Below are 16,044 nucleotides of genomic sequence, written 5' to 3'. Positions count from 1 at the left end.
AAAGAGTGGACAGGCTGGCTTTGATATGAAACCACGAGATTCTGTTGAGACTCAGAATGGTACACTGAGGGAATACGGGTTTGCCTTCACCACTCCCTCCTCCCTGCCTGCTCAGGTGTCAGAAAGCTCTTAGTCCAAGTTATGAGAAGCCCTTGCAAAAAGAGAAGTACTCAGCATCCCAGAAACAAAATGACTTGCAGAGTGAAAAGCCCTGCACAGCTTCCACTGGTACACTGCACAAAGAAAATGGCCAGAGAAGGCCCTGGGAAGATCTCAGCCATTTCAGGCTCCAGACACTTGCTTTTCTCCTGAGCACTTTCATGTGCACATCTCGAGAATTCCTACAACCAAGGAAAGAAAGCCTCCTGTCCAAGCTGCAGACCAATCAAAGCCACGTTGTTTTGCTCACAAAAAAAGAGGGTCTTCACTAAGGCACATCTGGGCTAACCATCAATACTAGGCTTTTCTCTTCAAGTGTCCACCTTGTCTCTGATGGCTACTGAGGTCACCACTCAACATTCCATAGTCTGGTCCTAGTGGAAACTCCAGTCGTTCATTAAGTTTCAGGGACTCTGGGAAGAACAAGAAGCAAGACGAGTGACCAAAAGGAAACACTGAAAAACAACAGCTCTTTCTGGGGTCCTTGACCATCATTCCAACACTAACAGTGATAATCACTACCTTGTGCCTATTTGGAAACAGGGTCTTCATATCTAAGCAGGGGCCTGGCAGTGTGAATTTAGTTGGTCTTTTCCGATGTGTTCCTGGCACAGTACATGCAAGCTAAGCTCTGCAATTAAAAGCTCAGCTATTTTTGGCTCTGCCCTCACACTGCATCTCGGCAAGGGCCAAAGCACTCCCAGTGCTGTGCAGATCTCAGATGGGATGATGCTGTGGGCACAGCATGGCCACACCCAGCTAAGTAGTACAGCAGGTCCACCCAAAGCAGGGCTCAAATCCAGGCCAGGGAAGCCGGCAGCTACCATCACTGAGTAGAAAGTCGTTGCCTCATCTGAACACCCTCTCCTCAGACCCAAAGCTTAAGGAGCTGCTACAAGCAATGAGAGGTGAGGTTGATGGTGAAGGACAATGTGAGACTGGGATGACCTTGGCATGAATGTTCAGGCACCTCTTCTGACTCTTGGTCCTAGTTGCTAAGAACAGTTATAGAACTAAAGATGAGTATGACAAGTGTCCATAAAACGCTGAGGTTTTAAATGGGCAATTCTGGTTTGACATACTAAGAAATGGAGTAGTTACAGGACTAATTATAATATCCCAAGGACTGAAGGATTTGTGGGATCCAGAGCAGAAATAGTTTTTAATTTGTCTCCTTTTCTAGAAGTCATCAAAATCCTTTTGGCCACAGATTTTAAGAATTATCCTCTATGCAGGGAAATTGAATATCTGGGAGATAAGTGATTTTGCTTTTCAAAACAGAAATGTACACCAAATTTAAGAAAAAGATGCATGTAATGGGTCAATAAAAGTGTATAGTAATTAAAAACCCAATGGAGAATTTTTCTGAACCATCCATGTAGCTCTTCAAAAATATCCTGAGAAAAGACCTGGCATGAAGCTCTGCCCTCAGGTGGGTGAGCATAGCTCCTGGCCTTGTCTACCAGTGAGTTTCTTCAGGATGAAGAAAGAAATGCTTGTTTTCCAAGAGTGCTGAATCAGCCCTTCCCAATTTCCAGACCACACTGAGAAGGAAGCTGCCCAGAGAAGTGTCAGAGGCAAGCCTGGGACTATGAACAGAATTGCAGGCCAGGGGATAGGGGACAACATGCCTGATTCCCAACTTCCATGGGCTCCAGTGGGGACATGAGGAGTGGAGCTCAATCTTCAGGCAGCTCCTGTTGATTTCTTGCTCTCATTTTCCCCCCAATAAAGACAGCCAGAGCTTCCTCAGCCAAGTCTGTTCTTGACTCCAGGGAGTCCCAGACCCTTTCAAAACATGCTGGGGCAGATTCGATCTGTGAACATTTGCACCACCAAATGAACTGCTCCCAGCTTTTTCTGAAGCCCTCAGGAAAGGACAGGAGACTAAGTCTGCAACCCGAGCAGCAAAAGGACCAGCTTGCCCTGTGAAATCAGTACTAAATGCTGAGCACTAAATGAGCCAGCCGGGAGCTTATCTGCCACGTGGAGCCAAAGTGACAGTGCTTTTGAAGTGAGGTGGGGTTTACATTCCAGACCATTCTCTTTACAAAAGTCCAGTGTTGCTAATTCAGAGACAGGCACTTAGACTCTTGTAAGGTATGTCTCTCACACATGCCTCCTTGCCCCCAGAAAGAAACTCGAGATCCTATGGTTCTCCTGTCCTAAAACATCCCATTACCTTTGCCTGTCCACCTCTTTCTGCCTACCTGCAACATAGCAGATGCTGACCTGTGGGTCATCACAAAATCACTGCCCACGGTAGTTTACTCTTGCCGGCTTAAAAAGGAGCCCAATTAAGCACTGGTAAGTGGGTCAGCACCCATGTCCAAGTAGACTTCAGTTCCTTCCAGAGGACATTCTCCCCCCTCTTCCTGCGGAAGTTGTACCTTGTGGAGCTTGTCAGCATTGTCGTAGTAACCCTGAAGCTCTTGGTGAAGCACCCGGTTCTCCTCTGTTAATATTTCCACCATCTGCTGGGCTCGCTCCACAATAGCAAATGCATCTGGACCAAGCTGCTGGCTGGGGGAAGCTGCGGGCGGGGGTGGTGGAGCCGCCAGGGTCATCGGAAGTGGAAGTGGCAAGGACACGGAGTGCAGTGGTCCACTGACAGAGGAGGTCTGCGAGGACATGGGGCTGTGCTGCTGCACTGTCGACGGGAACGGGAGTTGGCATGGGCGGCTGCAAAGGAACAGAGACCAGCAGTCAGAGCCCCAGAAGTGGTGGGCACCAGAAGGAAGCCCCAAGGATGGCTTCACAGTGCTCAGGGACCATCACAGCACCTCATAGCAGGCTGTCACCCACTTCACAGATAGTGACTGTGTTCCCCTTCTGATCAGCATTGTCAACTGGGAGTATAGTGAACAAGAGAGATCAGGTTCCCGTTCTTAGGAAGCCCACATGCTACAGTGGGATAAGCAAGGCATCAAACAATAAACAAAGGCAAATACCAAAAAGGAATAGTAACCTCCAAAGCATACAATAAAGTGACTTGATAAAGAATCACTGAGCGGCTACTTCCTACTGAGAGGGAGTCAGGGAAGGAATCTCTGAGAAGCAGAGGTCTGAGCTGAAGTCTAAATGACAGATGAGAAGGAACCAGTGATTCAGACAGAGGTGGTTCAGAGTAAAGTATTCCAGATAGGGTGCTAGCTATCTATCGCACAGGGACCTAAGGCAAGAATTGGCAGTGGCACTAACAAGTGGAGAAAAGTAAGTTGGTACACAGCATAGACAGCAGCCAGCCGTGCAAGGTAAGGCTAGAGAGGGAGGCAGGCTTTTATGAGCCTTTTAAGACCAGACTTCCTGTTAGGGTGGAAACAGAGGCCAGGGGAGGTTCTGCCTTTACTGAGCGGTGTGCAAAGAATGCAGTGCACGGTGGCAAAACAGATGGACAGAGCCCAGGGAGGACGCCTCAGTGAGAACTGAAGAGAGCAACCAGGGCAGTGGCAGAAGAGAAACAATTAGGGGAGCTGGGACTTGTTTTATATACAGTTGTCATCGCTTATCATGGTGACTTTCCAAGATCCTCGATTAATTCCTGGAACCACAGCTAGCACTAAAGTTTTCCTATATGCACATACATATGATCAAGTTTAACTTATAAAATTAGGCACAGAGAGTAACTATACTAATCATAAAACAGAACAATTATAACAATATACTGTAATAAAGTGGTTGGATGTTGTCTCTCTCTTAAAATATCTCATTGCATCATGGGCACTTGAAGCCACAGAAAAGTACAACTGCAGGTAAGGCAGGACTACTGCACATGGGGAGAAAGAAAGTGTGGAACATATAAAATTACTTGTAGATCACAGGCTCTATGCAAATTAACAGGGGTACATTTAATGAAATGAGAAAGTCTCAAGGGAGAAACTTTTATTTTGTTTTGCTGAGGAGGGAGAAATCTGGAAGTCCAGAGTCTAATTTTTGTCCTGTTAAAAATAACACAGAGAGGTACCTCTTGATGGCTCGGACTCCTGCTACAGCTCCTATTTCCCAGCATGAATTTCCATCTCTGTCTCCACTCCCCAGTAATTCCCTCCTTACTGTTCTGCTGACCTGTTTCCTAAGAATCAGTGTGTTCTTCTTTCAGCCTAAGCCCAGAACGCCTATCCGTAAATTTTACAGGTAAAACAGCAAACATGGTCTCAATGTCTGGTTCTCCGATCACAGCTGCCTCTCTTCAGCAGGCTTCGGAAAACAAATATTCTGGTTTGCTTCTCAACCTGTAGGTCTCGTCTGGAAATTAGAGGTGAGGTGCCAGGAGTTAGCAGGAACCCCAAATCATTGACATTCTATATCAAAGAGTTGAGTCCTTTGCAGATCCAGCCACTAGACAGTAGGTGACATGTGTCACCTTCGATTACTTATGGTCATTCATAGCCAAAGCTCTCAGGGCTATCAGTTTTCTGGGGAAATCTGGCCTTCTTTTTGGCTTTAAGTAAATTTGCTGGAATATTTTTGAACCCATTGAGCTTTCATATCCTCCATTTCATAAGCATTTCTCTTTGTCAGGATTCTTCTGAATGCCAGTTTCTAGCGCTAAATGTCAAAGTCGAGGAGAAGATAGATGAGGGTTACCTTAGCCCTCCCTAAATGGGTGTGCAGCAGTTCATTAAGATGATCTCAGAGTAAACCCAGCAGATCCTAACAGGGTGACTAACATCAGAGCATTCCACTAGGGCTTGGAAAGTACCTCCCTATAAAATCTCCTTCTGCTTTCAATCTATCAATAGAAGCTCCTTCCACTGCACGTTAAAATAACTGCAATCTAAGTTCCCAGGTGAGATGAAGAAAGCTCCATACAATGCTGTTTTTTGGTTTTGTTTTGTTTTGTTTTGTTTTCATTCCAAGAGGGCAAGTGCGCTGGCCAGAGAGAGAGAGACAGGGAGACAGAGACAGGAGGAGGGGGAGGGAGAAAGAACCCCCCAATAGAATGTGGTGTTTTGTTTTGTTTTCATTCCAAGAGGGCATGTGCGCTGGCCATAGAGAGAGAGACAGGGAGACAGAGACAGGAGGAGGGGGAGGGAGAAAGAACCCCCCAATAGAATGTGGTCACTCACAATCCCTTCTCCATTTCTCCATCCTGTCGGGATTTTAAGTACGCACATACATGTGTCCTGGCATGTTTTTCAAGCTGCCAGGGACAGCTGGCCATGTGGGATCACTAGGCTCTGCACTAGGCAATGGGGCTGGCCCTCGATCTAATTCTTCTGTAAGCTTTTCCTTTCGGAAAGATTTCAGAAAGGAATGTTAGCAATCTGAGATGTAAACCATTTCTCCTCCCTCTCTCTACATACCTATCACATAAACAGGCCAGGCCACATCTCTTTGAACATAACATACGTCTACATTTTGAGGAATCTGTGCACCTTCCACACAGAATTGTGAGTGAGTGTATGTGTAGTCCTGTGTGCACAAGAAGGTCCTACCCCATCTCCAGTGTGAGATGTCCTCAGGTCCCATCCCCAACACCCAGCTTTCCCCCCAGGTCACAGGAATTCCTGTCAGGCATGGACCCCAAACACCACAGATCTATTATTAGATATGTGCTTTCTGCAGGCTGGCTAAATCCTACAATGCACTTTTCATGGAAGAAGGTTACCCTTGGCAAGAGCCAACATACCATAAATGACACCAATGCCTTCGATACAAAAGCAGACACCCTGCCACCTCCTAAGTGTTCCCTTCACACTTCACTCAATGAGAGGGATAAACACAGCTCTTCTAGGGAGAGGGGGGTAGTTCTCAGAAGCATCAGGGCAGCTTCAGGGTGAGGCTTCTATCTTTTAACATTTATTTAATTCGGATTTGGTGGTCATTTAGGGTTAAGAGTAGGCTTATCTTCTTAGTTATCATATCTTATTATGCAATAATTACAAAGAAAACCAAGAAGAGAGGCAGCACTCAGGTCAATGTTTTCTTGATACAGCCTCAGTAATCAATGATGATTTAAAAATGCAGAAAAGGCATGTTTTCCAAGTTTAAGGGAAAAAAAGGAGCCTTTTCAGAATGGGAAGTTTTCTATCAGAGAGGACTGGCCTCACAGCTCTAATACATGTTTTCATGTATGAAAAACAGGAATCAAAAGAGTTGCAGAGCCATATCTAACCATTGGACTATGTTGTTATTTGTCCTCTTGAATTTCTATATAAATAGAATATAAATATTTCATATACATGTGTCTTTTCTTCCTAACTATTAGTGTGCAAGTTTTGTAAGGATAGAGAATGATCATTTACACAGTACTGAGTTGGCACCAAATAAAGTTTTGTCAATTGACTAAAGTTCCTAAGTCCAGGGGCAAGTTAGACCATATCTGCTTGATGGATTTTCAAATAGTAGATAAAACTCCAACATCATATTAAGCAAGATATCGCTGCCATTAAGATTTTTTTAAAGGATTATCTATTTATTCATTCATTTGTTTTAATTTGACCAGAGAGAGACAGAGAGGGAAATTGAGAAGGCAATCCACCAGGACTGAGACTCAAACTGTGGTCAGCCATATGGGAGTGTCCAGCACTTTAATCACCACACCACCAGCTGGCCCTGCCATTAAGACTTGATCTGGGACTAGAAGGTGTTATGGTAGTTAAGGCACTAGACTCCCACATGGCTAACCATGGTTCGAGACCTGGACCTGGAGGCATGCTTTCCCACTTTCTCTCTCTCTCTCCCATGAGCATGCATCCCTATAGCAAATTTAAAGTAATAATAATAATGATAAATAAAATAAAATAAATAACTCTTAAAAAAAGAAAAGATTTGATCTGGTTACTGTAGGTGGCCAGAATCATGAAACTGCCAATAGAATAACAGTTCCATCACATTGCCATTCTTCTCATGTGTTTGGGGTCACAAACTTCAGCTCGACACTGGGGTGATGATGTTATTTGGACTGGGAAGAAAGATCATTAGTGTCATCTAATCGACAGTCCATTTGCTCCTCTGCATACAACAAGCCTTCATAAATAAACACACACATTTAATCTTACATTTTTTACAGTGTGCCTATAAATAAATGTGCCATGAGTAGATAGCACTATATATCCACTGTGTCACTGAGTTCTCACAGGCTGAGACATCCACTCCCCTCACTCTGCATGTTGTATTATCCTATTCTATAAGTATGCAAATTAAGGCTAAGAGGATGAATCAGATCTCCCCGACCAGACAAAACAAAAAACAACCCTTGAACCACATCAGATGTCTCTCATGTTGGCTGGTCCTTAATAATCTCTTTCTTTTGTCTTAAGAGTTGAAATCTGGTTCTCCTTCTCCAGCCATGTAACCCTAGAAAAGTTTTTAGCCTCTTCTTTACTTTCAAATGGTGAAATAATAGTACTGACCTCATAGAGTCACTGTGAGAATGAAATGAGATGATGCATATAAAGCATTGTGCTTAGTGTCTATCTTCAGGAAAGCATTTAATAACTTAGCCTCTATTGTGTTTATGCTATAGAGCCGATGTGCTCTCCAGAGAGAGAGAAGGGTGGATGGCCATACCACAATCTCTTCTCCTCCTTTCTCTTCTCAGGATTTTGGGCATGCACGCACATGTGCTTGGCGTGATTTTCAAGGTGCCAGGTCCAGGACTCAAATCGCGGTGGGCCATGTGGGAGTCCAGTGCCTCAGCCATCGCTATCTGCTTCTGTTCTTACCATACACTGCTTACCCCACACTGGATATCAGGAGAAAGACAAGAAGCATCCCCTTGGGTCTCCCTTCCTCTCCTAAAACTATGGGGTAAGAATCACAGTCCTTGTTCCTATAGCTGCAGTGAGGATTCACCACGTGTTCTGGTGTCATAGAATTCAGTGCACAAAGAACCAGAGGGCAGTGTCAGGGTGACATCAGTACCATTTGTACACTCTCTTAGACAAAGATATCCAGCAGTATTCAAGGCAGTAGCCACGAGATGAGGTATGTGTGGCAACTGAGCACTTGAAATATGGCTAGTCTGAACTGAGATGTGCTCTAAACAGAAGTCAGAATTTGAAGAAATACTACAAAAACAATATAGAATACCTCATTAATAGTTTTTTATATTGATTACCTGTTGAAATAATATTTTGAATATGATGGGTTAACGCAAGTGTGTTTTTTAAATGTTTTTCAATGAGTTCACTAAAATATACTTTTAAATAATTTCATTTGCTTCTTTTAACTTTTCAAAATGTGGCTAATTAGACATGTGGCTCACATTATCTATTATATTACGATATTCCTATTGGAAAGTGCCGCTCTAGATCATACTTCATGCACACTAACGGGCCTCATCTTGGAGAGCCAAATCCAGAACTTAGTGGGTGTTAGAACATGGAAGCAAACGGACTGGAGATTCCCACACTGGGTCCCAAGATCTCCATGCAGGAACGGTGATCAATAAGCTACATTCAATATATTAAACTCCACAATTAGCCTTCAGGTTAATGTTTCATAAAAATGGCTTGGTTGACAAAAATTTTGCAAGACATGACAGAAAAAGAAAAATCAATGGGTAAACAGGAAGAATTTGGTCAAGTAATTCACAACAAAGAGAATGAAAGTGGCTAAATACACATGTTCCAATGCAAAGTTATTAACAGAAATAAAAATTACAGCTTTTTGTAAGTTTATCAATATTAACAATTCAATTTAATACGCTTTTACTGAGCCCCTAAGCAAATAATTCTTTTTCTCAGCATACGATACAGATGAGGACTTGATGTAAAAAAACAAGCAGAGAGAGAAGACTGGAAGGAAGGTTAAGGATTACTGTCTCAAGGTGCTGGGACTATGGATTTTACTCTACTTTTCTATTCTCTACACATTTCCTACAATGAACATGTAGGCTATTTAAAAATTTCATTAAGTAATATAAGATATTAGGATTTTTTTTTGAGAGGTTTTTCGCTATAGGGCGCATACACTCGCCAGACAGAGAGAGAGAGAGAGAGAGACAGAGACAGAAAGCGAGAAATCACCCCCCAGGGGGGATGGTCACGCTGCAATCCCTTCTCCTCCATTCTCCTCTCGGGATCTTGGGCACGCACGCACACGCGCCCGGCGTGAGTTTTAAGCCACCAGGTCCGGGACGCTAACCACGGTCGACTACGTGGGAGTCCAGCGACATAGCCATTACGCTAACTGCTGGTTCCCAAGATATTAGGATTTTCAAAAGATTAGAAAATATAAATAAAAATAAATCAAGTTATTATTTTTCTTTTTAAATTTTGCCACAGGGTATCTGTGCTCACTGAAGAGAGACAGAAAGAGGGAAAAGGGGAAAGCAAGAAACTATCCCCCCCACCCAGCCTGGTCATTTTGCAATCTCCTCTCCTCCACTCTCCCTCCTGTTGGGAGTTTGGGCACGTATATACATCTGGCATGTTTTTCAAGCTACTGGATCTGAGGCTAGAACCATGCAGCTAGCTATGTGAGATCCAGCTGCCTTAACCACTAAGCCACTGGCTGGCCCAAGAATTATTATTTTAATAGTTCAAATAAAGTAAGCAAAAATGAAATTAAAAGTGAAATAAAATAATAAAGGGCTCCTAGGCTGTGAAAAGATTCAAATTTGAAATTTCTCATTAAAAAATACTTCACATAGTTATACAGAGCTTACCAACTTACAGTATTGCTATGATTTGAATGTGTTCCCCAAAAATTCATGTGTTAAAATGTGGTGTGTGGGTGGGAACTTAACCCAAATATGGGATTAAAAGGTAGAACATTTGGGAGGTGTTCAGGATTAGATAAGCTTATAAGGGTGGGTCCTCCATGATTGAATTCTGGTGGCTTCATAAAGAGTGGAACATACAGACACAGATACACAGACACATGAAAGCTCTTGCCAGGTAATGCCTGTGCCATCTTGAGACTCTGCAGAGAGTTCCACCAACAAGAAGACCCTCAGAGATGACCCCTTGACATTGAACCTCTAAAACCATGAGCTAAATAAGTTCGTATTCTTTAAACATTATCCAGTGTGGTATGCAGTTGTTAGCAACAGAAAAATGGACTAAAGCACATATTTTCTTATAATTTTTTGATCCTCAAAGCAGCACAGTAAACAGAGTATTGAATAATGATTATCTGTGCATAACGAGACTGAAGTCCCATCATGTGTATTTTCCTTCTTTTGAGAGGTGAGGTGGAACAGGAGCTATCTGTATCCCTACATTTTCTACAATGCAATTGAGGTTCTGAGAACTCATGCAATTTTCCAACCATGACCAAGTCACTTTACCCTCTCTCTCTCTAATCCTATGATAGTAATAATAGTACCCACCTCCCTTCAATTATTGTTAAATGGGCCAGTAGATGGCATAGCAGTTACATCACTGCACTCCCACACGGCTGACCACGGTTCAAGTCCCAGACCTGGTGGCTTGAAACTCATGCTGGAAGCATGTGCAGATAATGCCCAAGATCTCAGGAAGAGAATGGAGAAGGGACTGTGGCATGGCCATCCCCCCCCTGGGGGGGGATGATTTCTCACTTTCCCTCTCACTGTCTCTGTCTCTCTCACCAGTGAGTGTAGACACCCTAAGAGAAATACCTCTTTAAAAAATTGTTAAAGATCCAGAAAAATAGCCAAAGAGCCTGGCACACAGTAAGTACTTGGTGAAGGTTTAGGTGAACCGTTACCACAAGTACCCCCAGGGCTCACTATCATCTGCTAATAGTGGAGAAGGAGTTGTACAAAGTGAAAAGTCACCACAGCAGATTTTAGCTTAGGCTGAATCCATTAAAATATATAAATCATATGAACAAAAAGCATGATGAGACAATTTTCAAGATCAAATAAATCTAACTACTAAAACATACCCCTCAAAATTGGCCAAGCTAGTAACTGCCAATCATAATACAGAGTTAACACTACTTACCTATTAATTTGGCCAAGTTTTTATACTTATAATGACTAATGTTGGTCAAAAGTACAGTACATTACTGTACTTATTTTTTACCAAGGACTGTATTATTTTTACCAAGTTATCTGACATCAAAAGCCATTAAATGTTTCCACAGTTTACCCAATCATTCCAATTCTAAATAATAACCCCTAAAGCAGCCAAAATATGGGAAATTTGATATGCATGAAGATATTTGGTATATTATTTATAGGAAAATGGAATACATTATATACTTATAAAATACTATATGGCAATACAAAGGGTGGTTATAAAAATAGTAACTATGGAAACAACCTTGATATAATGTAATCTGAATAAAGCAAAGATAATTAAATATAATTTACGATTATAATGTAAAAAATTAATGTGAGTGGGGAAAATGTTAGTGGATATATTAGGAAAATGAGCTAGAATATAAATAATACTTTAGCATCTTTAGTTTCCAAAATTTTTGAAATATAAACAAATTTCTTTGGAAAACACACATCTTGACTAACATACTCCAAACTGCTTTGATAAAAATCAGATCAGTCACTGGTATTCATTTCCAAGAACAATGCAGACTGCATAAGCCAAGATGCTACTTCTGGAAGTGCTCAGTTTCCAAAAAGTGAGTCAGAATTAATAATCAAATGCTTGCCTTTTTTTTTTCTTTGGTGGAGGCACAATTCACTATAGCAACAACCTATGGAATTCCCATCTATTCTAATTCCTATCCATTCCCACTTTCAGGATGAGGAAAAAGCAAAATGAAGCCAGAGAAAAAACAGAGCCTTTATGGATGACCAGTTGAGGTTCTCTGGAGGTACCAGTGGCCTTTGCACTTCCATCTCCACTGTCACTCTAGCAACATCCACAATAAAACAACAAGGTAATGCAAGCCAAACAGGCCAAGACCAGTGCCCTCTCCAAGAGAATTTTCATGAAAGGAGCCTAAGGTGTTTTACAACCCAACATGTCATCTTTAGTGCATCAGAGCAGCTGGGAGAGTTTGTAAGCTATGGTGAGTCAGGAAGGAAGACAAGAAATCCAAATTATTCTTCTCATAAGTACTTTCACTTATTCCTTCAGACCTCTAGGCAAAAAGGAGTGAAGTCTCAGTAACATAATGGGCTGGACCAAACCACTGAATATTTGTTACATACTGAGCTCATGCTGGCAGTACCAGGCAGGGAGATGGACTATGTGATATCAGCCACAGCCTCTTCTAGTCAGGAGTCTGTGGTAGAATACATATGTAACTAATGGCCTGCAGCTTCCTAAACCATCACTGCTAATGACAAATGGCTAACCCTTTAAGCACAAGGGAATTTGTCAGTGAAATTAAAAGGAACCCTGCTTGTCTCTTGGGTAACTGATAACTTGAACATCACACATTGCTGAGTTTCAGGTCTAATCCTCAGAGTTTAGGCTCTGTCAAGTATGTCTGAAGCAGGGCTGGTGCGAATTCAATTCTGTTTACTCAGTCAGCTGAGGGCTGCACCACTGGAGCCATGCTGGCTAGCTATGGGCAGGCTCACAAAGGGGCCTTGTAGCTCTGGGGCCCAGCCTCAATGGTCTGTCTGTTACATCTTCTGTCATGTCAGTCCAGCCACCAAGCCTGGCAATCAGTTGAAATGCCTGAGACATTTCTTTTTCTTTCTAATGTCATAGCTTTGAGACAAATGGCACTTTCCACAAACACCTGGGTAAACCTCCCAAAAGTGGTCCCTCCTCCTCTGACCATTCCCCCCATCACATATCACACCTATTGCCAAAAAGCAAGATGATCTACTTCATACATTGCTATCTAACAAATGGTAAAGAAAATGAGGGGGTGGCAGGTGGCATGGTATTAAGGGCACTGGACTCCCACATGGCCAGCCACGGTTCAAGTCCTGGACCTAGCGGCTTGCTTTCTCACTATCACTCTCCCTCTTCTTTCTGGTAAAAAACTGAATAATATTACTGCTAATAATAATAATAAATAAAAATTAAAAGAAAGAAAACAAAGAGGAAGGAAACTTCCTTAGGGATATTTTCACCCCATCAAGCTTTAGAAGCTGAGGTAAACCAAATTCTGGTATGACTCTGGAAGAGCACCTTAGATTATTTATACTACTGTAGAAAATCAATGTAATGCAAATACCAGAGACTTGACAGTTTTAGAGTTTAAATTTCTCCTTTGTAATGGGTAACATAAGGGATATAAAATATTTTAGAGCCTCAAAGGCCTTGTCTTGGGTTCCCCAGTGGAATGAGATCATCCCCATTTAGAGAAGAATGGGTCCTACTGCCTGTCCAAGGTCTGAAAGTCAGCTGTACTGCCTCAGAGCTGGCACTGTGAATGAGTCCACAGCTGGGAAATAAGTGGCAGATCAGTAAGCACTCTCTGCCTAGCTCAAGTCATTCCCTTCTCAGAAGAGGTACAGTCAAGATATGTCCTGCACACAGCTGCAGGGCCATAGGGGGAAACCCTAGCTCATTCAAGTTAGAACCAGCACACTTGGAACCAGCAGTTAGCGTAATGACTATGTCGCTGGACTCCATGTAGTCGACTGCGGTTTGAGTCCCAGACCTGGTGGCTTCAACTCACGCCAGGTGCATGTGCGTGTGTGCCCAAAATCCCGAGAGGAGAATGGAGAAGGGATTGCGGCGTGGCCATCCCCCCCTGGGGGGTGACTTCTCGCTTTCTGTCTCTGTCTCTCTGTCTTTCTGGCAAACACATGCGCCTTATAGCAAAAACCTCTCCAAAAAAAGACACAGCGCCCTTTATGAGAATGACATATCCATAATAGGATATGTCTCTTGTCTTTTCTCATTGGCCATCCTCCCCAGTTCTTACTTGGACTATCTTGGACTATGGAAACTGTCCTGGAAGGTCCTCATGGCCTCTGGTCCCTTTCTTAATCCATCCCACACTGCCACTGAAGTCAATGATTTTTTTGGGGGGGAAGGTTTTTTGTTTGTTTGTTTTCTGTTTTCTGTTTTTGTTTTGTTTTGTTTTGTTTTGTTTTGTTTTGTTTTGTTTTGTTTTGTTTTGTTTTGTTTTGGCTATAGGGCACATGCACTTGCCAGAAAGACAGAGAGAAGAGAGACAGAAAGCAAGAAATCACCTCCCAGGAGGGTGGCCATACCACAATCCCTTCTCCTCCATTCTCCCTCCATTCTCCTCTTGGGATCTTGGGCACACATGCACACGTGCCTGGTGTGAATTTAAGCCACTGATTCCGGGACTTGAACCATGGTCCACTACATGGGAGTCTAGTGACATAGCCACGACGCCAACTGCTGGTCCCCTGAAGTCAATGATTAAACGTCAATATGCATCCATACTTTGAAATACTGCTTTTCCCAATTACTTATGGGTAAATTCTAAATTCCACAGTAAGCCACTCAAAGACTTTCACCAACTGGCCTCAACTTGCCTGTCAAAACACATCTTTTGCCCCTTTCTACCATGCCTTATCTCACTAGTCCATCATTGCAGCTCATTCCAAACAAACCCTCATGACCCTGCTGTTTAATGAAATGGCATTCCCTCTGCATAGCACACCCTTCTAATTCATCTCTATCCTGCAACTCCTATTTGTACTTCAAAATCCAAGTCAAAGTCACCTCCTCAAAGCTCTCCCAGTTACTCCAACTGTGACTTATATTACCCTCTCTGTTCGTCTAGCACTCTGCACCCTTCTGTTCTAAAATAGTACATTGAAAGGCAATTTTTTTGTTCAGATGCTAGATTTCCTCCCAAATAAGTCTATAAAGTCTTTGAGAGAAGAAAACCCCATTCTTTATTTCTGGGCCTGGTACAGGGCTGCACAGGGTATGCAGTTAGGATGTGTTGCTAAATCCATCAATCTGCCAGGAGAATGTATCTGAAGGCTTTAAGTGGAATTAGGGCAAAGAAGAGAAAAGATTTTGATAGTCAGGATACTTGACTGGAGTACTGCCTCAAAGTTGTACACTGTGGAAATTTATTCATCTCTCCAGGCTTTTGTTCTTCATTTGTTTAATGAGGGATAGGGGTTAGGTACCTTTAATTCCTTCATTCTAGTATTCAGACCACATTTTCTTTTCAAATCTATGCTGAAGGAAGACTCTCTAAAACCCCTTGGTAATTATCTGTTCCCAGAGTTTGAACGCTCTCCATCAAGCCAGCCAGGAAAATTGCTACTTTGCCAGGCCACCAGACAGAGCTCCCAAGGACAGCTAACAACTGAGGCTCCTCCTTAAAACTCATAAATCCCCAATCACCTTGTTATGTTTGGAGAAAATCCCCAGCTGCCCTCTACTCTCTTTCACCATACAGATTTGGGCCCAAAAGTGGCTTATTAAATAATATGCACAAGAAAGAAAAAAGCTGATGACAAAAGTCTAGCACACCTTGATAACAGTAAGTGCTGAAAATATGATTGCCGAATTTTGAGAAGCTGAGTTAAATAAACTTCTAGGCTTGATAATCACCTTGTTACCCCATATTCTGGGGGTGGCTGGTACCGTAGGATGGCCACTTCTGTTCTGGCAGGCTGAGGAGCAGGGTAAGGTTTGACCATCTCATGGAGCATCCCCGGGTGCTGGTCACTGTAGAAAAGTCCATGCTCTTGGGCCTTGCTGACGGGAGACACCATTTGCTTGGTCTTGAAGGGGTATTCAGGTGGAGGACCCCGAGGGTCCAGCACTTTACTGGTAGGCTGAGCTGGGGATGGTCCCCCTCCTGCTTTGAAGCCCTTTCCATTCCCCGAGCCAGGGAGGTGTTGTTTAGCTCCATTTCTCTCCAATGACAACTGCATGATCCGCTCACTCAGGGAACGGACATGGCCCTGCTTCAGTTCCTTCAGCACCTCATCCTTGTGTGCCTGCCCACTGTTGGCACGGCTTACTGTGGGCCTCCCCTCAGTCCGGGACTTCTGACCAGTGCCCCCTGCCATGTAGTAGCCGTGGCCCACAGCACCCAGCTGCTGCTGCTGCTGCTGCCGCTGCTGCGGCCGCCCCCCGA

The 16,044-nt window shown here is 43.2% G+C and overlaps 1 protein-coding gene across 1 annotated transcript in view; it reads right to left on the bottom strand.

Moving 5' to 3' along the window:
• The window catches only part of AMOTL1 (angiomotin like 1), a 107,951-nt gene that overhangs the window by 57,994 nt on the left and 33,913 nt on the right, over window positions 1-16,044 (bottom strand). Inside the window, exons 4-5 of the mRNA XM_006162572.2 lie at window positions 15,513-16,027; window positions 2,550-2,841 (exon numbers count right to left, since the gene is read on the bottom strand). Coding sequence (XP_006162634.1) covers window positions 2,550-2,841; window positions 15,513-16,027 — 807 coding nt within the window. The remainder of the gene's footprint in view (window positions 1-2,549; window positions 2,842-15,512; window positions 16,028-16,044) is intronic.

The sequence above is a fragment of the Tupaia chinensis genome, unplaced genomic scaffold (genome assembly GCF_000334495.1).
Source record: "Tupaia chinensis unplaced genomic scaffold, TupChi_1.0 Scaffold140218_1, whole genome shotgun sequence".
Taxonomy (NCBI): Eukaryota; Metazoa; Chordata; class Mammalia; order Scandentia; family Tupaiidae; genus Tupaia; species Tupaia belangeri.
This window is presented reverse-complemented; position numbering and strand designations above follow the sequence as displayed.